The 26,606-nt window shown below is 40.9% G+C and overlaps 1 protein-coding gene across 1 annotated transcript in view; it reads right to left on the bottom strand.

The window, feature by feature from the left end:
* SEMA3C (semaphorin 3C) overlaps positions 1 to 21,835 on the bottom strand; it is a 265,500-nt gene extending 243,665 nt beyond the window's left edge. The window contains exons 1-2 of the mRNA XM_063926949.1: positions 21,362 to 21,835; positions 20,124 to 20,263 (exon numbers count right to left, since the gene is read on the bottom strand). Of these exons, the coding sequence (XP_063783019.1) occupies positions 20,124 to 20,226 (103 nt within the window). The 5' untranslated portion in view covers positions 20,227 to 20,263; positions 21,362 to 21,835. The remainder of the gene's footprint in view (positions 1 to 20,123; positions 20,264 to 21,361) is intronic.
* Positions 21,836 to 26,606: the final 4,771 nt, after the last annotated feature.

The raw sequence follows: 26,606 nt of genomic DNA, 5'->3' as shown, positions 1-26,606 counted from the left end.
CTAATTTAAACAATTAGAGTCGCATAATTATCAATAATCACATTCAAAGAAAGTGTAGCACATGGTATCTTATCCTTTTTGAAAATTATCCTCATCACTTTCAGACAAAGCAATATATAACAGGTAATATCGTTCCCTTAGGGAAATCCTGTTATTAATAACATTCAAGGTAGCATGTGGCCAACAATGTAACAATCGCAATTTAGTTTCAAAGAAACATATGGCCAACAATGTAACTGCTGTAATATAGTCTGAATCAGTCATGTACAAAGGTGAGCCGTAAGAGAGCAGATATACCTTAATTTATAGATAACATATATATCTCAGTAATAATTGACCCTCAGTAGATTAACATAAAGTATAGGCCCCGTTCCGTTGCCCCTGGTAACATCTGCTGCCTTCCCATGTGCGCACTATGGCACAGTGAATGAGAGGTGAGAGTATTAACCTGGACGGTGACGGGTGGAAGAAAGGAAAGAGTGTTTCTGCTTTTGTGCGCTCTCGTGCTCTGGGGCCCTGGTGACGAATTTATCATTGCAGGGCTGCAGGCACAGTCGCGACACGATGAGAGGACACTGAAAATACCTTGTTACATTTCTAAATAGTTACAGCGTATAGCGGCTCCCGTTGTAGGACGAGTAGTAAATGTCGGGCTGCGTCTCCCTGGATACCGGGTCTCCGGCTCCGACTTTGCGTGTTCATATGGCAGGGGCCCGGAGATTACGTCTAGTGAAGAAGTGTCTGTGCTGGGGCTGCAACGAGCAGCATCTCCCCGTGTACCGGGTCTCCGGCTCCTGCTCCACGCCATATGAACACGTAAAGTCGGAGCCGGAGACCCGGTATCCAGGGAGACGCAGCCCGACATTTACTACTCGTCCTACAACGGGAGCCGCTATACGCTGGAACTATTTAGAAATGTAACAAGGTATTTTCAGTGTCCTCTCATCGTGTCGCGACTGTGCCTGCAGGCCTGCAATGATAAATTCGTCACCAGGGCCCCAGAGCACGAGAGCGCACGAAAGCAGAAACACTCTTTCCTTTCTTCCACCCGTCACCGTCCAGGTTAATACTCTCACCTATCATTCACTGTGCCATAGTGCGCACATGGGAAGGCAGCAGATGTTACCAGGGGCAACGGAACGGGGCCTATACTTTATGTTAATCTACTGAGGGTCAATTATTACTGAGATATATATGTTATCTATAAATTAAGGTATATCTGCTCTCTTACGGCTCACCTTTGTACATGACTGATTCAGACTATATTACAGCAGTTACATTGTTGGCCATATGTTTCTTTGAAACTAAATTGCGATTGTTACATTGTTGGCCACATGCTACCTTGAATGTTATTAATAACAGGATTTCCCTAAGGGAACGATATTACCTGTTATATATTGCTTTGTCTGAAAGTGATGAGGATAATTTTCAAAAAGGATAAGATACCATGTGCTACACTTTCTTTGAATGTGATTATTGATAATTATGCGACACTAATTGTTTAAATTAGGACAAACGTTATGAGGTTATAGGGCACCCACTTTTTTGAAGATATTGCAGGCTGCTTCGGAAGGTATAAATTTAGTGAATTATATTATAAACATTATTAGAATTCTCCTGACTCTCCTTCTCTGCAGTAATTGATTTATGCAGTGATATGAGGAGTAACGGTTACTATGAACAAATGCATATATATATTATAATTGCAATAGGTACTGTTATACCCAGGAGGACTGCAAGTTGAACCTCTCATGGGATGTGTTACCTTTTTCTCCCTCTAGGTCAATATCTTCTTTACAGGAATTTATGGAACACCACCATGTATGATTATTAACCAAGATAGACTTCCATAGCAGTGAGAAATTGCTTGTTTGTGGGACTTTCAACTTTGCCCTATACAGGGTAGCGCCTTTCCCTTTAATTTGTTATACCGGGTACAATTTGATTTTTTTGATATTTTCACCCTAGGAAGTATCACAACAGAGGAATAAGTATCATATACATTCCTCTTAACCATTGAGAAACTTATCTTTTTTCATTATATGTCTATTATATAATTTTTCTTAAGGGTAATGATAAACAATTAACATATATTTTTAATGAATTATTAAAAGTTAAATTTTAATTACTAAATATACAATTTATCAAATGAGTGCCCCCACAAAGAGGTCAACTTCTTTGTCCCAAGCCCCTTTCCCTGGGACACCCTTTTTGTGATAAAATAGCCAATTAACCTACCAGTATATTTTTGGTTTGTGGGAGGAAACCGGAGTCCCAAGAGGAAACCCACGCAAGTACGGGGAGAATATACAAACTCTGCATAGTTAGGGAAATGGTGGGACCCGAACCCATGACCTCAGTGCTGTGAAGCAGTAATGCTAACTATTACACCATCCGCACTGCCCCCGTAATGAGATACACACATCATAGTAACATAGTAACATAGTATCTAAGGTTGAAAAAAAGACAATTGTCCATCGGGTTCAACCTATTTGTGGTCTCCTATGCACGATTATTTTGTATAAAATTTTGACTGAAGTTGCTGACTGCCGTTCCAATTAACCCCTCTTTTTTATAATAACCATAGTGCGTGACTATGCCCCGTAACCCTGGATATCCTTATCCATTAGGAATTTATCTAACCTATTCTTAAAGGTGTTGACTGAGTTGGCCATTACAACTCCCTCAGGCAGGGAATTCCAAACACGTATCGTCCTTACCGTAAAAAAGCCTTTACGTCGTATTGTGTGGAATCTCCTCTCCTCTAACCTGAGCAAGTGTCCACGAGTTCTCTGTGTTGATCTAACCAAAAACAGGTCCTGTGCAAGATCTGTATATTGTCCCCTTATATATTTGTAAATGTTGATCATGTCCCATCTTAATCTCCTCTTTTCCAGTGTAAACATGCCTAGTCTTGCAAGCCTTTCCTCATATTCCAGCGTCTCCATACCCTTAATTAGTTTGGTCGCCCGCCTTTGAACCTTTTCTAGCTCCAGGATATCCTTTTTGTAGTAAGGTGCCCAGAATTGTACACAGTATTCAAGGTGTGGCCTCACAAGTGATTTATATAACGGGAGTATAATACTCTCGTCCCTAGCATCAATTCCCCGTTTTATGCATGCTAATATCTTATTAGCCTTCTTTGCTGCAGTCCAACTTTGGGTACTACTGTTTAGTTTGCTATCTATGAGGACACCTAAGTCCTTTTCCAGTACAGAATCCCCTAATTTTACCCCATTTAGTAGGTAGGTGTTATTTTTGTTCTTATTACCACAGTGCATTACCTTACACTTGTCTGTATTGAAGCGCATTCTCCATTTCGCTGCCCAAGCTTCTAATTTAACTAAGTCGTTCTGAAGCGACTCAGCATCCCCCTCCGCATTTATAACTTTACACAATTTGGTATCATCTGCAAAAATTGACACCATGCTCTCTAGACCTTCTGTTAGGTCGTTAATGAAAATATTGAACAATAGCTGTAGGGGGGATTTAATATGCAGGGAAGGGGTGGGTAGTGGAGTGGGCTTAATATTCATATTGAAAATATTGAACAATAGCGGTCCTAATACTGAGCCTTGCAGCACACCACTTAGCACTTCAGTCCAAGTTGAAAAAGATCCATTAACCACAATGCGCTGCTCCCTATTATCTAATCAGTTTTTGACCCAAGTGCATATTGTGCTTCCTAGCCCTGATTCTTGTAGCTTGTAGATAAGTCTCATGTGTGGTACAGTATCGAACGCTTTGGCAAAATCTAAAAAGATTACATCCACCTCTTTACCCTGATCTAGGTTTGCGCTTACTGTTTAATAAAAGCCAAGTAAGTTGGTTTGACTGGATCGGTCCTTCATAAACCCATGTTGATTCCTTTTAATGACCTTATTGACTTCAAGGAACTTCTGAATACTATCTCTTAGAATACCTTCCAATACTTTCCCCACTATAGATGTAAGACTAACTGGTCTATCATTACCTGGTTCAGCTTTACTTCCCTTTTTGAATATAGGCACTACTTCCGCTATACGCCAGTCTTTGGGAACCATACCTGATATTACTGAATCCTTAAAGATCAAAAATAGCGGTTTTGCAAGTTCAGAATGAAGCTCCATTAGAACCTTTGGGTGAATACCATCGGGACCTGGTGACTTATTAATCTTTAAATGTTTTAATCGGTCACAAACTACTTCATTGCTTAAGTAAGTACCTATCAGTGGGATATTCTCATTATTCAGATTATATGTTAGTCCCTGAATTGGGTCCTCTCTAGTAAATACTGTTGAAAAAAACTCATTTAGTGTGTCCGCTATGTCATTATCATTTTGCTTACGACTCCCAACTTGTCTTTTAAAGGGCCTATACTCTCCTTCTTTAATCTCTTGCTATTAATGTATTTAAATGATTTTTTGGGATTCGCTTTGCTTTCCTTTGCTACTAGTTTTTCAGTTTCTACTTTAGCCGCTCTTATTTCCTTTTTGCAAATTTTGTTACATTCCTTATAGTGCTGAAATGACTCTGCTTCCCCGTCAGATTTGTATTTTTTAAATGCTCGCCTTTTCTTGCCCGTAAGTTCCTTAATCTTTTTGTTAAGCCACATCGGTTTATGATTTTTATTCCTTTTTTTGCTGCTCGTAGGAATAAATTTGAGTGTATTTTTAGCTAGCAGGAATTTTAGTACCTCCCATTTCTCCGTAGTATTTTTTACTAAAAACAAACCTTCCCATTCAATATCCCTGAAAAATACCCTCATCTTGTCAAAATTTGCTTTGCTAAAGTTTAGAGTCCTAGTTGAGCCAGTATAGGGCTGTTTATGGAAACGGATATTGAATGTGACCATATTGTGGTCGCTGTTTCCTATGGGTTCCCCTACTATAATACCTGATACCAAATCCCCATTGTTTGTTAATACCAGGTCTAAGATTGCATTGTACCTAGTTGGTTCCTCAATTAGTTGAACTAAGTAGTTATCATTAAGTGTGTTTAAAAACATATTGCCCCTAGCAGTATCACATGAATCGTTTTTCCAGTTTATCTCTGGATAGTTAAAATCTCCCATCACTACTATGTCTCCTACTCCTGCTGCTCTTTCAATTTGCTTTAGTAACAATTCCTCATCAGATGCGTTGATACCAGGCGGCCTATAGCATACACCCAATACTAACTTTTTTATTCCTTTTTCCCTGCATGCAATTTCTACCCATAATGTCTCGACAGTGTCTACAGTCCCCTCCTGAATATCTTCCTGTATATCAGGTTTTAAAAACGGCTTTACGTAAAGACACACCCCTCCACCCTTTTTATTTAGTCTGTCTCTCCTAAACAGTGTATAGCCCTCTAGATTGACTGTCCAATCATGAGATTCGTCCCACCAAGTTTCAGTAATACCTATAATATCATACTGTTTGCTTGCTGCAAGTATTTCTAGTTCACCCTTTTTACCAGTAATGCTTCTGGCGTTTACATACATACAACTAAGATAAGTATTTTCCCTTGCGTTAGGGACATCTTTCACCTTATGTAGCAATGATGACCTGTAATCGTCATTGGTTAGTGCTTTGGTAAAATCTCTTTTAGTACCCATGTTAGTAACCTTACCGCCTGCTCTTACCCTCCCCCCAACTTCTCCCCCATTTCGTTTACTACCGCCATCCCCACTATTCTCACTGCATAACCCGTAGTTTCTAGCTAAACCCTCCCCCCAGGCTCCTAGTTTAAAATCTCCTCCAACCTTCTAACCATCCTTCCCCCCCAGCACCGCTTCCCCCTCCTCAGTTAGGTGCAATCCGTCACGACAAAAGAGATGGCACCAGACTGAGAAGCTGGCGCCTCACTGAGAAGATGGCGCCTGACATCAGCTGCGTTTAGTTAATCTAGACCCATATGCCCTTATTTATCAATGAGTGATACATTTCACTGTGAGTGATAAACTGCACCAGCCAATCCGCTCCTGTCATTTTTCAAAAACAGGCCCCCATTTATCAAGCCTTGGAGAGTGATTAATAGCACTGTGATAAAGTACCAACCAATCAGCTAACTGTCATGTCACAGGCTGTGTTTAAAAAATGACAGGAGCTGGTTGGCTGGTACTTTATCTCCGTGCTATTTATTACTCTCCAAGGCTTGATAAATCTGGGCCACAGTCTGTAACATGGCAGGTAGGAGCTGATTGGCTGGTGCAATGCATCACTCACAGTGAAATGTATCACTCATTGAGAAATAAGGGCAATAGTGCTCTGTGGCCACCCGGTGTCTTGGTAGCTCAGCAGCCGGCGAGACCAGCGGCCCGTGCGGCGGAGTTCCGGCTGCCTAGCAACAGCCAGAACCCGCTAAAGTGATAAGCTGCACTGGCGACTCATAACAGTGAGTCACATAGAACGACTAAAGCATGTATGCATAAAATATGGCATCTCTATGACTTAAAGACTATGGCTCCTCACTTTTGACCTGAGTGTTAAGGGGGGTACTCACGGAGCGATATTCTAAGCAATCTGACTAGATTGCTTAGAATATCGGCAGGATCGCTCCGTGTGTAGCCCCCTCGGCGATAGCGATGCGCGGCCCCGCACATCGCTATCGCCGCTGCTAGATTGGCCTGCATGCAGGCCAATCTAGCGGGTCGCTCACTTCACCCGCTGGGTGAAGTGAGCGGCCCCCCGTCTCCCCCCGCACGCTCAGCACAGATCGCGCTGTGCTGAGCGGCAGGAGAGATGTGTGCTGAGCGGTTCGCTCAGCACACATCTCTCCAGCGTCGGCCCGTGGGTACTGGGCTTTATGCTCCTTTATAGCTGGTACTATTTATGATGTGTGCAGATCTGTCTAAACTTCATTATATGTGTAAGTGTACACAATCACAGCTCTCTAAACATCCAAACAACACATCAATGTAGAATAAACCACTTGGAAAGCACAGTCATTTATTGTAAATGCTTTCTTCTTGAGATGCGCATTCCATGGAAAGTCTGTCATAAAATAAAGAAAAAGTAAACCTTATTGGAATCTCTGGTAAAAATCTCCATGCAAATTTAAACAGCTGTAAAAGTAAACAGATTAGATTATTGGATTTGTTTAGTTCTCTCTCTCTCTCTCTCTACTTAAGCCTACCCCACATCAGTACAATGGGTTTATAGTGATAATTGGCAGGGGTTGTAAAATTGAACAATGTTTATAATATAATCTGGCAAAGTAGATTTAATGTGAAGGTTTTTATTTTTTTCTTACTCCATTAACCCGTACTTCAGTTACAAAGAAGGCATGCTACTAGGTTATGTTAAATTATTTTATTGAAATTTTTTGTAGCTATCGAAAATAGAATAGCATATGAGATTCTCCTGTGATCACCATTTCATATCGATGAGAGCATACAATTCAATGTGCTCTCTCCCAAGCTTGTTTCAATGAAACCACAACTGCGAAATGGGTGTGGATCATTGTGTCAACCAGAATTAGGTCGACAGCCAATGATTGACAAAGTCAATAGGTTGACATGTAAAAGGCAGACACTTGAATAGGTCAACACATAGAAATGCTCACACAATTTTTTAGTTTTTTGGGGTGTTCTTTTCTATGCTAAACACCATGTGACCCCACTGTCAACCTTTACCATGTCGACCTTTTTACCGTGTTGACCTTTTGTACCCGTCGATCATATGGGGTAGACCTACCATCTGGAACCCTGCGAAATATAAAGAAAGCCAGCCAGTGTTGAGCACTGCACACTGACACCTTGATGCCACTATACTCCCTACTATTCTATGCCCTACAGCTCTTCTGTTGCGTGATCTGGAATAAAAATACACATTGTTTGATCTGAAATAACAATAGTCTTAAGGAGTAAAAGTGGAATGGGCTTAATGCGCTCTGGAGTGAACTTTGATAATTTTTAATAAATGCAAAAGTTGCATTTTCTAAATAAAATGTTATCAAATTATTAAATCTCCACGCCTTTTACTCTAATTTTAAACAAATCAAACAGCAATCTTCTTTCTTACAGTAGTTCACTTGGAAATGTAATTCAGTTATGGGAATAGATGGCTGCAGATTGGTATACTATAGTTGTGACTCTAATGATTAAATACAGAATCAATCATAAGCAAATAGCGATGGTTATTGTAATCATCATTACATATTGCTGCCTTAGGCCGCTATCCTATTAGGTGCGGTGAGTTACCGCACGGTTATAACAGGATTTTTAGCCTGATAATGCTATCAGGCTATCCAATTGCAGACCGTTTTTACTGTGTGGTACCTCACCCGTTATTGGCCGATAACACATAGGATCCGTGATAGCATCGCAGGCCGATGTATTTGGGTCCGATAATGGGTCTCCGGGGGCTGTCTATTAGGGATTCTGTTCGAGTGCCTTAGGCTCCCAAAACAGAATCCCCCATAAGTGTCGGCTTACAAGGCTAATAGGACAGAGCTAGGGAAATCCTTTAGCTGTGGTAACTCAACGCAACTAATAGGATACCACCCATACACCTCCATCACATGCAGGAGGAATGCATCTGCCTATGTGTCCATGTCTAATTGTGTGAACGCTACCCTCCTGTCGGGGCAAAAGGGAAATGCAAGCTGATCATATGAAAATATTTACGGACGTATGAATATGCATAATTGCTATGAAAGCGCAGTACAGAAAAGCACATCTTCTGCAAATAAAAACCTGACATGAGTCAAACTCTAAATGTGCCCCACAGTGTATAACATACCAAGAGATAAAGAAATACGTTCTATTAAATCAGAGGGCTATCTTTAAGATTTGCTTTGTGGACTGATACTGAGAATTTCATCTAAATGGTGTGAGAAAAGCAAATACAGAATATATGTGTCATTCTGCAAAGATGTAGATTTCAAATGTAACTCCTAGAAAAAGCAATTGCCTTCAACGGACAGACCAATTATCTAGCTGGTATCATTCTGTATAAATATTCCTAGCTTGGTATTACATCAGTTAAGCTTAGCTATGGGTAAAGTAACAATATCGCCTTTTGTATTCTTATCCAGATTGATAAGCAACAATGAGCTAAAATGATACAATGCCAAAGGAAATATGGAATATGGGCCAAAGGCATTAGTACATTAATTCAGCTGTAACAAAATCCACAGTTATGCCACAGCATTTACTCAGGATGGTTCAGTGCTACTGTAAATCTCACGGTACCACTGCTTTCAGATAAGCACTGGTTTCTAATGTTAGAACACAATGAAATGTCTTTAATCGAAAGTAAATTGACAACTAAAAGCAATAACAGGTACTAGTCTTGATTATACTGTAGTATCCGTTATAAACCAGGTTTGTGGTTTTCACAAAGTAAATGAGTCAGTCCCTTGGGTACAGTATAATTACAAAATTAATTGTATTAAATAAACATATATAAAAATTACATATAAAACCATACAGATTAATAAAAAATAGTAGCAAAAAGTTGGTAATATAATAAATGACAAATCTTACACTTTTATTTGGGAAAAGTATAAAAGGTATATTTCAGGACTTAAAAGGTCCCTCCAAGGAGATGTCCTAAATATAAATAAATCACTTTCATTATAGACAGATTCAAAGTTTATACCCCCTATAGATTACAAAAATAGTAACAGGTGTAGACATCTGTTCCCGCCGTTTACAGCTAATTGACGCCGGCAGAGATGACCTCACACTCGGTTCGCGGCAAAACCCTGCTGGCGGAAGCAGAGGGAATTGAGAACTCCTACAAGGTTCCCCCCGCACTCCAACACGGCCCGCAACCGGAAGGGATGGCAAACCACCCCCGGCGGAAGGGACGACAAACCGGAAGTCCCTGATGCATTCCACCTCACATCCAGATAGGTTTCATGACCGGAAGTGGCATCTTTCCCGATGCCGAAGCAATATTGCGTTCCATTGAGGACTTGAAGTATGACAGGTCTTTTGTCAGGGCAATTTCATCAATACAGTCAAACAATATTCCAAAACATTGATGTCCAATCAAAGCGTCCATAAAAAGTCCGTTATTAGTCCATATATACATAAAATAGAAAAAAACATACAATTATATGTTTTTTTTCTCTTTTATGTATATATGGACTATTAACGGACTTTTTTGGATGCTTTTATTGGACATCCTGTTTTGCCGTGTACTGAGTGTGAGGTCATCTCCGCCAGCGTCAATTGGCTGTAAACGGCGGGAACAGATGTCTACACCTGTTACTATTTTTGTAATCTATAGGGGGTATAAATATAGGATGTTTGCTAATAATCACCATGCTTCTGATGAAGGACCTAGTGTCCGAAAAACTTTAAGCTGGTGATTAAATCAAAGGGACAGCGCTACAGGACCCACTACTTACCTGAGGAGGAGAAAGAATACTGGGCTTTCGTACTCTCTTTCCCATTCCATCTGGGAGGGTAGTATCTGGAGGCTGAGCATATGTGATCCCATACCCACAGTTTTAGTGTGGCAACATGCTTTTTATGATGTTTATATTGTGAGTTTAATGTAATAAAACTTCTGTCACTTGTTCAGACAGTGTTGCACTAGATCCCATTTCTTTTACTTTTGAGATTGGAAATCCACCGGAATTTGTCTATGGAATTACCGATGGTGTGTGGATAAGAACTACTTCAATTAAAAAAGACTTGGACTTTTCATGGTCTCAGCTTTTATTGAGTAAGAACTTTTCAATTTAATTTTTGTGGTTTGAGCCAGTGTGAGGAAAATACTCTCTAATTCTATGTCCTTTCTTGGCGGTAATTTGTGAGGTGCCGCTTTTTTCTCACTGGCCGCATCCTGCTGGTTGCACAGTCAAGATCATTTCTGTATATTTTAGATTCAAAGTTTGCACGTAAAATGCCTTTATTAGAGATTCCAGCAAGCAACCCCCGCCCCAAGTGTAAAAACATCGCACAGCGGCGATGCTTTTGTGCTGGAACAGTAGCTCACAGCCAGCGCAGCTCCCAGCACTGGCAGGGAGCTACTCGTCGCTGCCTGGGTCACAGCACCTGCATGTGACAAAAACGCACAGCAGCGATCAGGTCTGAATTAGCCCCTCTGTTTGTTAAATTATCTGAGTGCTATCATGAGTATCAAGTCCACTGCTGATGTAAATGTCAGCAGCGATTTTAGGAATGGGTGCTACGCTCTCACAAATATATGGTACAGTGCATCTAGCATCTGCATTACTTAGATTTCAGGTAAGGATGGTGGGTCCAATACCAAATAACGGCGCCTGTGTTGCTGGTGAACTCATGTGGCCTGCTCATGGCTATGCCGTGAGGTGATAAGACTAATGTACAGAGTCACGCAATAAATGCCAGTGGTGGACCCTCTAAAAGACCAGTATAAATCATGTATAGAGTTATTTAGATAGATTTAAAAAAATTCAGCTTGAAAAGGTGGGTAGACTGAACACGTTGCTGCCCTCACATAACTACTGAATCCATGTTGCAGCATTGCAAATTGATGCTGCAGTACCAGACCATTCACTACTCTACAATAGGCAGGAGTACATAAGAACCACCAGCACACCCTGTGGTCGGCTTGCAGTATCCAGCTTCGATCGAGGATGGCCGGATAAAATCTTCCTCGGCTGCAGGTATAACAGAGCCACAAGTCACTGCAGCCGGCTTCTAGTGCCTGGCTGAGAGGCACCTCCCTCAGGCAGCAGGCAGTAAGGAGCTGCGAGCTGCTGTAGCTTTTGAAGTGCACCAGAGCATACAGACATGATTTGCTCCAAGAGACTCCTGGTGACTACTCTCATACATAACTGCAGCACCCACAGTCAGGAGGAAATCCAGTGGGACTTTTACCCAAGAACAAGGTCCAAGGTCTGGGATTGTTGCTTTTGGGATTAAAAAAATGGTAATAGCAGCTACTAAGAGTACTATTATTGTATGTGCAAATTATGTTTAAATGCACTTAAATGTATACTGAACTTGAACATATGTTTGTTTTAACTAACTAAATAAATGTGTTCAGAAGATTATACTGGCCTTTGTAGAGGTTATCCTTATTAGGATATATCAGCTCAATTATTTTTTTTCAATAGACATCAACACGTCACTCACACATACATATTTGTATGACCTGTCATATGCCTCAGTCTGCCTGCCTTGCGACTCTGCTTTGTCTCCTCTGTCCCGCCAAACCTCTAACCCTCTGCTCTATTACTTAACATGCTCTCTGCAGCGCATTTCACTTCCTCCTCCTCTCCTAGCTCATGCTAGGCTAAGGTATATTCCCTCTCCCTAACAGTGGGACATTCGTATGTTGGAGATGTGATAGACCTTACATAATTATATAGATTCAGCATGACAAAATTAACACAAGTTACGTGTAAGAAGTAGGCCCACATGACATCAAAGGTTGATAACTTGATCTCTGATACACATGCTGCAAGCCTATGCTATAATTTCAACCTTTGACAGTTACCGTACTTATAGCATAAAGTAGTATTGTCTAACTGTTCTTATTTATTATTTAGAATTCTTTCCTTAGTCTGCGATTAGTTCTTTTTTCACCTGAATTTCACTTAAAGCTCTAATACATCCCAGTTTTCTCAAGACAGTCCCCCTTTATCTACTGAAAAATCTATACCACATGTAATTTCCCCATAACTTAAACTTCCAAAGAACCCAAATACTTCATGTGACTGTTTTACCTTACTTGGGGCTCAAAAAAAAATATGTACAGAATCAGAGTCACATGGGCATTACATTCCATTATATATAAAGGTCTCCTGCATTCAGTATTGTTTTAAGGGGCTCTCCGATTTTTATTTTTGAGCAATACTTGAAGAGAAAGTGTGACACCAAAGGACTTCTCCAAGGTACTAAAAGTTATTAACAATACCTTTAGCATTTAACTGCCTTACTGCCACAGCCCCTATTTTGCTTTATTATTTAATAGCAAATTATTTATAGGCGTTTCATGAGTTTTACTAATCTACTCTAAGATTTTAGATGACTATAGGTAATGTAACAGTACTGAAACATATCATTCATTTAGACAGTCCATGACCACACAGATGTGCATAATTGTAGGACGTTATGGCAAGCATCCAAACTCATGACGCCGATAATATACAAAGTAAATAACACTCATTTAAACAACACTCATAAGAGACTCATTTGCCTGGAAACTCATCTTATTACTGATTACACATACTGCTCACACACCCAGGCTTAGCAGAGGTCGCAGATCAAGTGTATTCTGTCTTTGTATAGAAGAATTTAATCAAATTTGCTGGGTGAAAATATGCAAGCTCTTAATTCTTTTAATTGTGCTTATGTGGGAAAAGTAAACACAACTAAGAGGAAATTAATGTAGGTGTAAGCAGAATTCTAATTTAATTATACTTGTTCTACTATGAACGGAAATTTAGAATATAACATTAATTAGTCCTTGTATTTCATATACATAATACACTACTACTTTATCAGGGAGATTTATGAAAAATTGGAGAGATAAAGTGGAGAGATATAAAGAACCAACCAATCAGTTCCTACCTGTCATTTTTCAAGCACAGCTTGTAAAGTAACAGAAGCTTATTGATTGATACTTTATCTGTCCACTTTATCTCTCTCCAAGCCTTGATAAATCACCCCCTATGTGTTAATATCATCTGCAATATTTGATAATATTTCTTTACTCAGACCATTTTATTGTCCATTTATAATGAACTGGGAAAGCTAAAATAATGGCTAATCATTCAAGTGGTTACATAATTGTTACAGATAGAAAAGTTTTGTCTAATAAAAAGGTTTCTCTTATTTGAATGAATTCTATGAATGGTAGGTCACGTGACCTATGTGCAGGAGACTAATTAAATATGCAGTTTAAAAATACAACTTATAGTTCAGGCAATTAACCTTTAAAATGTCACCTTATATCCTTAACCGAAATCTTAAAAACCAAGGAATCAATTTTATGCATAGATGACACTGATGAATAGACCTTAAGATAGTTCTCTGATCACAGCAATTGCTTAGACACAAGAATAAAGAAAGACAGCCCACGGTTGAATTAGTAACACCCAACTTGCTGCACATAATAAATTGGACCAGATATGTCTAACCTTTGTCCTTCCTTTTGTGCTCAGAAGCCATAGAACACACATATCACTTATGAGAGCTGGTGACTCCTATTGTAAATGTCCGATTTATAGTGGCAATATAACCAAAGCTATGAGAAATTCCTGATTAAGAAAAGGTATGCATGGAATATATCACACAAAAAAAAAAAAAACAACTCAAATTATACATGATAACCAGCACTACTAATCTGAGACTAAAGTAAATTCCAATTTGAAAGCCTTTTATCTCCCTTTCTTTTTTGTCACCTCTCAATTGGAAAGGCAGTTTCCCCCGGATTTCCTTTTCAATAGTTTTCTATAGTGGGAAACCCTGGCAATTGTTCAAATCCATAATCCAATTTGTAGTAAGTGTTTTAGGACTCCTTTCTAGTATAGGTTTCACTGCCCTAATGCATTTACTTTTTATATAGACTAAAGTTGTCATGTGTCCTCTTACTAAAGAATAAGAAGTATAATCCTGGCATATTTTACAGTCATAACGTAATAAATGTTTAATCAATAGTAATAACCAGCATGGAAATACATCCTTAGAATAGTGCATAGCAAAATCACAAAAATCCTTTAAAAAAAGCAAGATTTGCACAAAATATATCTGCCTTCCCCTTTCCCAGACAGAGGTCAAAGACACCTTCTGCCTTCACTCCCTCTTTGGTGCAGTGGGTGACTGGGGAACTAATTAATCAACACCATGACCTATCTAACCCCTGGCATTTGCCAGTAGTATCTAGCTCTGTGGATGGGATGAAATTAATTGACCAGTTCCCTAGCCACTTTCAGCACAGTGCAGGTGCTGTCTGGTAGATGGAGAAAAGGGAAGGGTAATAACTGACCAGTACCCTGACTACTGTATATCTGCTCTTTCCAAGCTGGTGAATAATATAAAAATATGGTCTCTCTGGAGCACTTCTGATTTAATGCAATGACAACTAAACTGGAAATGAACTATAAAACATATTGTATGTTACAGAGGTTCTTATAAGGTTATGTAGCATTTCTTAAATAAATACCATATTTTACTAAACTTTGACTGCCTAGTAAAGACAAAAAATATATATTATTGCTATAGGTTTTTAATTACACAATATTTATCAAAAACACTATATACTGTAATAACCTTCATTTTTAATCTTCCCTGGAGTGCAATTACAGTACTTTCTCAAAATACTTTTTCCCCGCAAAGCAGCTTGGAATTGATCTGTAATACACCAACATTTCAGGTCAGGTTTTCATGATGTCACAGCTAACAGGCTAGGTAAAGCCAACAATCATACGACTGGCCAAGTGGTTAGGTCTTAGCAGTGTCGGACTGGAGCATGAAGGGCCCACCGGGGGATATGCAGTGGTAGGGGCCCATGATTAGAGGTGTGGCCAGCCTCCAAAGGGGGTGTGGCCAGCCACCACAGAGGTTTGGCTAACCATTATAGAGTACCTGGTCTGGACTCCTTGATAATTTATATAGTAATTAATGCTAGTACATGCATGATAATGTGCCAGATTAATGACAGCAATGTACTGTAGAGTATACATCATAATCCTGTGCAGTATAAGGTAACATACGTATAATATATAATTCAAGTGCACAGTCTAGAACCTGATCCCTAGAGGAGGAGGGCCCCCAGGCAGTGGGGCCTACCGGTGGTTTCCCCTGTACCCCTGTGGGCAGTTCCGAGCCTGGGTCTTAGGTTTGATTGCTATCAAAGCGCTTTCTGTGTGGAGCGTGTATGTTCTACCTGTGTTTTCTTTTGGGTGCTCTTGTTTCCTCCTTCAATCAAAAACACACTGGTAGGTTAACTGGATTCTGGCAAACCCCTAGTACATATGTGTGCATATACTGTACATATACATGGAATAAGGAACACAGACTACATAGCTCCACTGAGACACAGACTGATGTGAATAACCAAATATTCACTGTAAAGCACTGCATATGATGTGTGCACTATATAAATAACTGTAATAAGTAATAAAGCAAGGCTTAAACTGATAAGTAGTTAGTCTAAAGGTGCATACACACGGTGAGATTCGGGCTAACCCCAGTTCTCACTATGCGACAGGGGCTAGGTCGGCATTGCAAGCACATAATGAGTGTGATTGCGATACTGACTTATGTGCGATTTTGGCAAAGTGTCAATTTTGACTATCTCTTCTATAGAGATAGTCAAAATTGACTTGCCTGCACAGTCTATCTAGGCTTGCGATGCCGAACGCACAGGGCCGCGCATCGGCATCGAATCAGGATTGCAAGGTGACTTTCACCGTGCGATCTGCACTAACTTTTATGATTTTGACTAGTCAAAATCGTAAGAAAATATCTCACCGTGTGTACACACCATTAAAGCAGCTGACCTGAAATGACTATAGCATACTTCCCATCTTCACTCCAGAGGTAACAGGGATACATTTAATACACTGTTGCTTTGTTGTGGCTGGCAAACCCAAAAGGTGTCTAGTCATGCAATATTGGGGTCATCCCCAACTCTCCTCCTCTTCTCTAAAAGCATCCATGAATTACGACACTCGATAATGGCACCAGCATAACATTCGCTAGCCATGGTGATAAACACCGGTCACCATGGTCATATTTTATAACTTTCTGTAAGACAGAACAATTGAGCAATAGGACTGGTCGCCATAATCCAGACAGCTGACAAGGTATTTTTCTACAGTTGTTGACATCTGTAGTTAGTTTTGGCTATCTCTTTATAATGGTCAAGACAACAGCATAGCAAGACACAAGGAAAAACATGAGCAAAGTTGAACATAACATGATCTTACATAGAAAGGCATTGCGGAGCCAATAACAAAAGCCCAGGGCAAGAACGTACACAGTGGCACATCTATAATGAGTGCATGGTGTGCGGTACACATGGCCCCATAATATTGTACCTAGCACCCGCCACTTAGGACATTTCTAGCATCATTTTCGCAAAGACAAGGGCACGTGCAGTGGAGAAATCACTGGGAACATGGCATGACACCTGGAGCATACAGCAGCATAAGGGTTGGTGGGACTACATGGAGACTGCACATGGGCCCCCTTCTCTGAAAAGAAGCCCATATATACTGTATACATAACAAAACTCTGAAGACATAAAATAAAGAACTAAGGGGTTTGTAGGTGGTGATGTGGTGGGGTGGGGGTAGGGGACCAGCACTAAGGCACCTGTAATGTTTGATAACCTATTGGGAGCCAAGTGAAGACAGAGATGGGTCCACTGAGCTTAAAGCATTGTGAATCTTTTTGTAAGTAATCACGGTGACCATCTTTGTTCTAGGACTAACAGGAATGGCATAAAAGGTAAATCTAGAGTGCCCTATTGTCTAAGTGCGTGTTGCATGCAAAGTATTGCACTCTATAGCCTCTTTGTTTAATCCATATCCCTGACTGAGACAGCATAGCAACAAAAAACTATTTGCTTTCGTTATATAGTTCACACCTCCAGCATCATAATTTTCCTGATATAACTGGTGTGTGTCAAATAACCAGAGTAAATAGGGAAAATATCCGATGGAAGCATGATCAACAATCCCTATTGCTTTCCAATTCAGATGGCTGTCCCTGGAAAGCACGGTAAACACTCACCAGCTAGAAACTCTGTATTATTTATTAAAATGGTTTCAAATAAATGGGAGAAGAATATGTATTTGCTTTAGTTGAAAGGCACTAAGCAATGGTTTGCAGAGGGTGGTTTTAATAAAATGTACAAAGATGACAATAGCCATTACATTCATGTTTTCGATGCCTCTTTTCTTTCTCTGTATGTCATGTTATTGTTAAAAAACAGATAAAAAAAAAAAATAAGGTACTATATTGTACTGTATTGTTGTATTATACAACCATTTTTTTTAACTTCAGTTTTTTACTTAAGTTGTTCTCTCAACTGCATGATTATTACATGACAATCAGTCTAAATATAGCACCGACATCTTCCAAGGAAGGAAGTTGTAGGTTAGACAGAGAAAATTGAAGAATTAATTAAGTAACTTGGATAATAATCAGTGCTACTATTCTCACCTCACCCTTTGTGACAGCAGACATTGCAGCTCTTAAATATATTCACCGGAGGAAATCACTGAACTATTTCCATACAAAAACACAGTCAATTCAAGCAGCAACTGGATGGATGGATGGATGGATGGATGGATGGATGGATGGATGGATGGATGGATGGATGGATGGATGGATGGATGGATAAATGTAGGTGTTAAAAATATAAATAAGATTTTACTGACAGAAACTAAAGATCTTTGTTAGAAGAGCAAAATAATTTCCTGAAATATCCACAGAGCACGACAAATGCACTCTCTCATATGTTCATAAATAACATGCTTTCGTGTGTCACAAAGACTAGAATGGAAATAATCATAAAACAATACACAGCTACTGTACAGCATACTACCTGAAATTATACGTAGGCGATCTAGGTATGAACATAGGAGCCAAACAGGCACTTTTAGGAACCATGAATGGAGTTTATCCAAACATGCACAACAAACCAAAAGATTTGCAGTCTGTAATAAAAGACAGACAGACAGATGTGGGTTCAAGTTGGGAAGGAGTAAAGTGTTGTCTAGCCTTCAGGAAAGCCAACTTTCATGTTATACAATATGAAAATGTATATTCCTTTTCATTTTGTACTAGATCACTACTTGCACTGACCAAACACTGCAGAAGGGATGGGGATCCCAGAGCAACACTGGTGGTGGCAATTACATGGGGCCCTCTCAGCTGCTGCCAGGTGCTATAGCAGCCACTATAGCAGTAATTATGCCACTGGATCTGACACCGGATTAGTGCTTTGATGTATTGCATTCATTTATTTTCATAGACTTTGTTTCTAAAACATGTCAGTAGTCCGTGCATTAGTACAGATGAGGTTCCGACAAAAGTTTTACAAAGATCAAGTTTCATAGAGGTTCAAAGTGTCAGGGACGCAATCTTCAAGTTCTACTTTGCTTCACCATGCCACACAATGCCATTTCGCCATGTACTTTTAAATTCACGCTCCAACAAGTTTATAGTCTATGAACATTTATAGTCTATGTACAGAGCTCGGACAAAGACAATCAAGTCATTATGTTGCATGGTGCACATAGGATACGACTGAAAACACTAAAAAAACAAATTCCTTGACAAAGAGTGAAAATCTATTGCCAAAAGCAGAATGAGGCCAATATTACATGGAATCTTGTGTAAGCCAATAAACAATTGATTTGAAGAACCACTTTAAAAACATAAATCTCGTGAGACCTTTGTCAATGCCGATAGGATCATTTGGGAACAGTTTAGCATTGATAGTGAAAGTTATCACTCATGTACTGTAGGTCGATTCAGTCCACTTATCTCAGGATACGCTCCGGCAGACTTTATTTGGAGCGTATCTGAAACACTTTGAAATTTTAGCTATAATATCAATATGGCTCTAAAACACATCTCCTTTCTCCTTTATGGGGTTCTGAAAAGTGTTTGTCGCATGTGAGAGATCATTCCTTACTAACAACTCTGCAAGAGGAATTTAGATAATGTGCAGTTCATTTAATCTTCCCACAATACACATCAATGAATAAAACCATATGTTATCATCAGTGTGTTAATGTGAGTAATAAAAAGCTTATCTTTGTATTTAGCCCAGGTGGAATGTTACAGAATCAAACAGTAATCATTCTTTACAACTTTATAACTATTTTTCTGCTTCAGTAAATTCAAGACAAAAATGGATTTATTAGTACAAGACTCTGCCAAGCCCAAGCTGCCTACTTTAGTCTTTCATGTTATGTAAAGTATACATCTAGTTCCAACCTTGAATTGAGTCCAGCATGCGGTAGCAGAAGAATCAATCACAGGCAGACAGGGCAATGACCAAGCTTGTTGTTCTGGCATCAGCGTCTGTACTCTTATAGTCATTGTGATTTATACTTGTAGGAACCATTCTAATATCTGGTATCATCCCATCATTTTTTATATATTTTGTTTCAAATGTTTCATGTCTGGTAAATCATGATAAATAACACCTTGTGCTTTTGAGCTTTTCAGGTAAATGTGTAAAATTTCTTACCATTGAAAGTCAGAAAAACTCTTGCTTGCGGCTGCAGAGATCCTATGGCGCAACTGGTGTAAACAGCTAGCCCAATGAAAACCTGGACCGCCAATGATGCCATTTTTTCTAAATATATATTTTAATCCAGGCCACACAACCTGTAAAAGAAATGAGCAGTTACTCCTAAATATAACAACCAAAATATAAAGATATTTCAAGGCCGGAAAGTCAGTAATAATATGTGACAGATAACTCCACCTGCTGGAAAAGCAAAATGGTAAACTCTGAATGTGAATTGTCTGTCCTGTTTCCCTGTGTTGTAATATGTCAGCGGAGCGCACACATGTACTATCTAGATCTTTCATTAATAGGTACTACCCTAGTACTACTTACTATGTGAGCAGGTTATTACTGTTTGTAATACTAAATAATAAACAAGTCTATATCAGTATAAACATACTAGGCTTAACGGATGCTTTCCCAAAATGTTCTCAGCTGCAATAACATCTTGTGGATTTCTCTTCAAACAGAACACACATTAATAGCACCATCCAAAAGACACTACAATAAGCTAAAGCAAACTGAAGCTCTCTCCATACAGGGTTCCCAGGCAGTGGTATTAGCATTCACCAAGTGGAACAGCAGGACAAGCTCCATTGCAACTCAACAAGAAAAAGAGTTTAAGGTCTGATGTCAACCAAAGTCAAGAACATACAGAGAGCATGTCTGCTTTTACATCAATAATTACATCTTGTATCACTGATACAGGCACCATATATCAGGGCATATGATAAACACTCCTACTTACTGTATACTTCTGTAGTTTCAGCACTTTCAAAGAAATTGTTTATTTTTTAAAAACGTGGTTTTACAGTACGTTAACAATTCCCATAGATACATCTACTTAACCCCTTATTTGCTAGATATCGTCACCATGCAGCTTAACCCATTCCTGTATAAGGGTATAAAGAAGAGTAATGCGCATAAGATCTATTGTAAACAGGAGCATTACTGGAGGAGGTCCTCTAAATGATAAAATACTGAGAGCCATCTGTCCCAGCAGCCAGGGCTGCCGATGGCTTTATCTGAGCACTGCATGAACATGCTCAGCGAGGTGCAGGTGCCTGATCCCATAGACAGTCACACATGTACTCGCGTCTTGTCAGTGCAGAGATCCGACAACAGTCCACGTTCCCACAGAGCCAGGGCAGGCTGTCAGTTTTCCTCTCCCCAATAGGAGGTGTACAATAGCTTACCCAATTTTGGAAGCAATCAGAAGACCTCAGACCTCAGTCCCGGCCCCACATGTTAGGATCAGGCTGCTGCTGTGATATTGCCTTCAGAGCTTTTTAACATTGGAAACTCTCTGCTGTTAGTAAATCCCTGGTGCTGCGCTGCCTGCTGACTCGCTGGAAGGGACGTGGTAGCGCAATAATCCCGGCTGCTGCCTCTTATTACGCCTGGGAGCTCTTCTTTTCAATGCGGAATCCGTCCTGAGTCCTGACCCTGCCGGTGAATGGAAAGTAGCAGAGTCTTTGACAGTGTGAGAGGGAGAAACCTTGGTTTCCAATTACACAGCCCTGGCCGCCCCGCTGCACTGTAACTGCTGCCCTCGGCCTGTAAGCATGAGCCTCACACAGACTGTGAGCCGAGCCAAGGGCAGATCAGCCTCCAGTCTCAGCTAACAGGGCTAATGCTGCTGCTGCTACACGATGTGTCAGCCACACCCATCATCCGCACAGGGCGCCCGGCCCGACAGAAACTCACATCTGGGTGCAGGAGTAGCCCTCCATGTGCCGGATGAACTGGCAGTCTGCATCCACACAGCTGCCGAGAAGTGCACAGACTGTGTTATTAGCATTACTATGTTATTAATGTTTATACTATAAAACAATTGTGTGCTTATAGCGTGCTGTAACTCCTCCTAACCCTGCAGGCGGTGCCCTCTTCTCCCCATTGTGCACCCATCTTCCCTATAGATTGCGAGCTCATATGAGCAGGGCTATGGCCTCTTTGTCTTCTCTACATAATTATGCTAAACACTGACTGTAATTATGTATCTATGGGCATGTTTGAGGTGGACACACTGCAAATGTTTATTATAGATCGGACCCAATGTTTTTGGAACTGCACATGTGCTAAAGTCTCACTGTGCATGTACTGTTATTGATTACCGAAGGTAGACATAGGATTTATGGTGGGCATTTCGAGTTGATCGCTCGCTAGCAGTTTTTAGCAGCCGTGCAAACGCTAAGCCGCCGCCCACTGAGAGTGTATTTTAGCTTCGCAGAAGTGCGAAAGAAAGGATCGCAGAGCGGCGGCAAAGTTTTTTTGTGCAGTTTTAGAGTAGCTCAAAACCTACTCAGCGCTTGTGATCACTTCAGACTGTTCAGTTCCTGTTTTGACGTCACAAACACGCCCTGCATTCGCCCAGCCACGCCTGCGTTTTTTCTGGCACGCCTGCGTTTTTCTGACCACTCCCTGAAAACAGTCAATTGACACCCAGAAACGCCCACTTCCTGTCAATCACTCTGAGGCCAGCAGTGCGATTGAAAAGCTTTGCTAGAGCCTGTGTGAAACGACATAGTTTGTTGTAATAGAACGTCGCACGTGCGCATTGCACCGCATGCGCAGAAGTGCCGATTTTTTCCCCTCATCGCTGCACAGTGAACGAATGCAGCTAGAGATCAACTCAGCATGGCCACCTATATGCATAGCGAGTGACAGATAGTAAGCATTTGTGGGAGGGAATAGGGGGTGGCGAGTTGGAAGGAGGCATGTCTGAGGCCTGAGACTGCGTCTTCATACGCAGTTGTAAAGTGTCCGGTGGCCTACTTTTAATGAACAGTATGTAGTTATCCCGCCCCCTCACAATCCCAACGGTTGGCATGCCGATCAGGGTCTATTCCCACTCGTGGGTGTCCAAGACACGCATAGAGCGGGAATAGAATCGAGCTCGCAGCGTAGCGAGTCCGCAAGGAGCTTGTTGCACTAAATCCCCCCCTCCCTGCAGGCATTCCGATGCCGGGATCCCGGCAGAGGCAAATACACAACCCGTAATGAACAAAGGATTGTTCATAGATCCAGTGTTGTGACCGATGTGGTATGAAAGCAGCAGATCAGAGACGCTGTCAGTGGACTGTGCCAATACCTGCAGCAGCGTCATTAATATATTTTCGCAGATCTGCTGTATCTGAATATGCAGTATATAATTTATATACTGTCTATACATATATTTTTTAGTGTCAGATTTTTCCCATTCTACATCACTATAAAATCTTTGTAGTACCTTATAAATAACTATATAATACAGCCCGTCAAAATGATGGAACAATGGCCCTCATTCCGAGTTGATCGGTCGCAAGGCGAATTTAGCAGAGTTACACACGCTAAGCCTACGCCTACTGGGAGTGTATCTTAGCTTCTTAAAATTGCGACCGATGTATTCGCAATATTGCGATTACAAACTACTTTGCAGTTTCTGAGTAACTTCAACCTTACTCTGCCTGTGCGATCAGTTCAGTGCTTGTCGTTCCTGGTTTGACGTCACAAACACACCCAGCGTTCGCTCAGACACTCCCCCGTTTCTCCAGCCACTCCTGCGTTTTTTCCGGAAACGGTAGCGTTTTCATCCACACGCCAATAAAACGCCGTGTTTCCGCCCAGTAACACCCATTTCCTGTCAATCACATTACGATCGCCGGAGCGATAAAAAAGCCGTGAGTAAAAATACTATCTTCATTGTTAAATTACTTGGCGCAGTCGCAGTGCGAATATTGCGCATGCGTACTAAGCGGATTTTCATTGCGATGCGATGAAAAATACCGAGCGAACGACTCGAAATGAGGGCCAATATAATAGTAATGTCAGTGAAGGCGGCTGCGCCCGAACGGGGCAATACTTGAATTGCTCTGTCAGGCGCCATCTTGTGGCCGCTGGTGTGCAAAACACTTGAAGTCCTGCCTACATAGAGGTGAGGAGCAGCATTATATTTTTATTATATAGGATGATGATGATAATAATAATAATAATAATAATCATAATAATAATAATAGTGATATTATAATTATTATTATTATTATTATAATATCATTATATTTTTAAATGTTTTTATGTCATGTAAAAATTATTTACTTAATTACCAAATTTCTTTAAATAATACTATAAAATAGTTATAATTTCTATCAATCTTGATTACTATAATTTTTAATATTTGCAATTTTTTTGGTTGATTGTCCTTTTTGTTTCTTGTACTTCGTTATCTCTGACTCTATACAGTACATAAAGAAAACGTGAAAATTAAGGTGTATTCTAGTAGTTAAAAAATAGAGTCCACATCTGCTATAGATTAGCGAACAAAAGAGTAAACTCATTTAGAGATTTCTATTCCATTCTATGGCGCATACAGTCATTTCTTCCTCCTTCCAATTGTATTTTGTTAAGATCACAGCCAGGAGTGTTTCTGAAAATTGATGCACAGGGATAACAGACAGATTTTACCTTTTATTTTCCTTTTGATATTTAAGACTGGGGTTCCCAACCATGGGCCTTAATGCACACTAATGCGCCCTACACACTGAGCAATAACACTGCAAGATATGAACGATCTCGATAACGTTCATATCTGTCAGTGTGGAGGCACCAGCGATGAATGAAGCGCGGCCCCACGCTCATTCATCGCTGGTGCCCCGTCGGCTGTGCATGCAGGCCAATATGGACGAGATCGTTCATATTTGCCTGCACGTCTACGGAGCCGGGTCGCCCATCTGCCGTATCGGCAGTCGGTGCCGCCGAGTCTGTAGGGCCCATTACAGTCAAGGCTTTAAGGATAGCCATACGTGAACACAGGTGACTTAATTAGTAACTCAGTTAATTTAAATGAACCATCTGTGCTCAAGCATGGATATAACTTTGACTGTTAGTGGGTCTTGATGTCCAAGGTTGAGAATCACTGATTTAAGTGGTTGCTAAGTATTACAGCAATTAATGCTTGTCACACAGTTTCCCTAAATTTCTCCAACTGCAGGTTGCATGGGCCCAGCTTTTTCCACTTCTAGAGGTAAATGTAATAGGATGCACAAAGCCAGAGGTGCGGGACTGCGAGAATGCCCGTATTTTTAAAGCAGCAAACATTTACAAGGCAAAACCAGGTTGGTTTTCTGATAATTTAACTGAATATTTATCAGAGTAGTTGTGCAGTGTGTCCTAGTCCTGTACACGGGACCTAGACCTCCAAACCTGGATGCGTGTTTGGCTAGGGGTTGGCTTGTTCATACTTGGTGTACAAGCCAACCCCTGGCGAAATGCATAACTTGCACAACTACTCTGACAAGCGGGGCTGTTTCTAGGGCCAGGTGAGATGTGCAATCGCACAGGGCACCTGTGACCAGTGTCCCCCTGGCAGTATTCCATGTGGTCAGGCCATCCGTATGAAATACTGTTGAAATGTATCTTCCAAAATGGCCGCCACCTCTGAGATGACAGTTGTGGTGGATGCTAGAGGACCAATAGTTGCTCTAGTGACAGGGAAAAGCGCATGCAAGAACAGCAGTACCTGGAAGTTCCAGGACCACTGACCTGTGCTGTAGATGCTGCAGCCAGATCCAAGTTGGCTAAAGGACCCCTGATGTCACAACCATACCTCCCAACTGTCCCGATTTTGGCGGGACAGTCCCGTTTTTCACGGTCTGTCCCGCTGTCCCACCCGCGGGTCGCAGTGTCCCGCGGGTTGGTGGGCAGTTGGGAGATCCCTCCCTGTCACTCGCTGCTCTGAGGAGAGCAGCGGTGAATAGAAGCTGTGCGCATACGCACAGCGTCTATTCATGGCAGATAGGGACAGGGGGCATGACCAGCAGCTCTCACAGCGCTGTTCATGCCCCCATAATGAAGAAAACGGGGGAGTGGCTTGTGATCGCAGCTCTTGCCGTGAGGCCACGCCCCCTTTTCATTAGGCCATGCCCCCTAAAATCGGGCGCGTGATGGTGTCCCTCCTCTGCTGCTGTCAAAGTTGGGAGGAATGGTCACAACCATGAGACCAGCGACTTGCTTCCTCATATGGGACCGGATTCCACGCACCGTGACCACAGGCGCTAAATGGAGGTTGGCGCTTGTGAGGAGACATTATTAATATTTATAAATATATAAAGGGACAATACATGGAGTTATGAGGCGATTTGTTTATTGAAACATTTTTACACAGGACACGCGGGTGTCCTCTGAGGTTAGAGGAGAGAAAATTTCATACCCAGCGTAGTAAAGGGTTGTTTACAGTAAGGGCAGTAAGGATATGAAATTCTCTGCCAGAGAAAGTTGTAATGGTGGACTCAGTCAATGGGGTATATTTACTAAAATTCGTATTTTTCAGAATGAGGTTAAAGTTCAAACACGAATGACATCGAAAGTGTAAATTTGCAACTTTTTGAATTTATTACGACTAATTTACTAAGCTGTCGTATTCTGCATTTTCGTGTTTTCCGATGTCGATGTCATTCGCATTTTTTG

Source organism: Pseudophryne corroboree, chromosome 6 (assembly GCF_028390025.1).
Source record: "Pseudophryne corroboree isolate aPseCor3 chromosome 6, aPseCor3.hap2, whole genome shotgun sequence".
In the NCBI taxonomy this organism is placed as follows: Eukaryota; Metazoa; Chordata; class Amphibia; order Anura; family Myobatrachidae; genus Pseudophryne; species Pseudophryne corroboree.
Note: the sequence above shows the minus strand (reverse complement) of the source record. Positions and strands in the feature narration are given on the sequence as shown.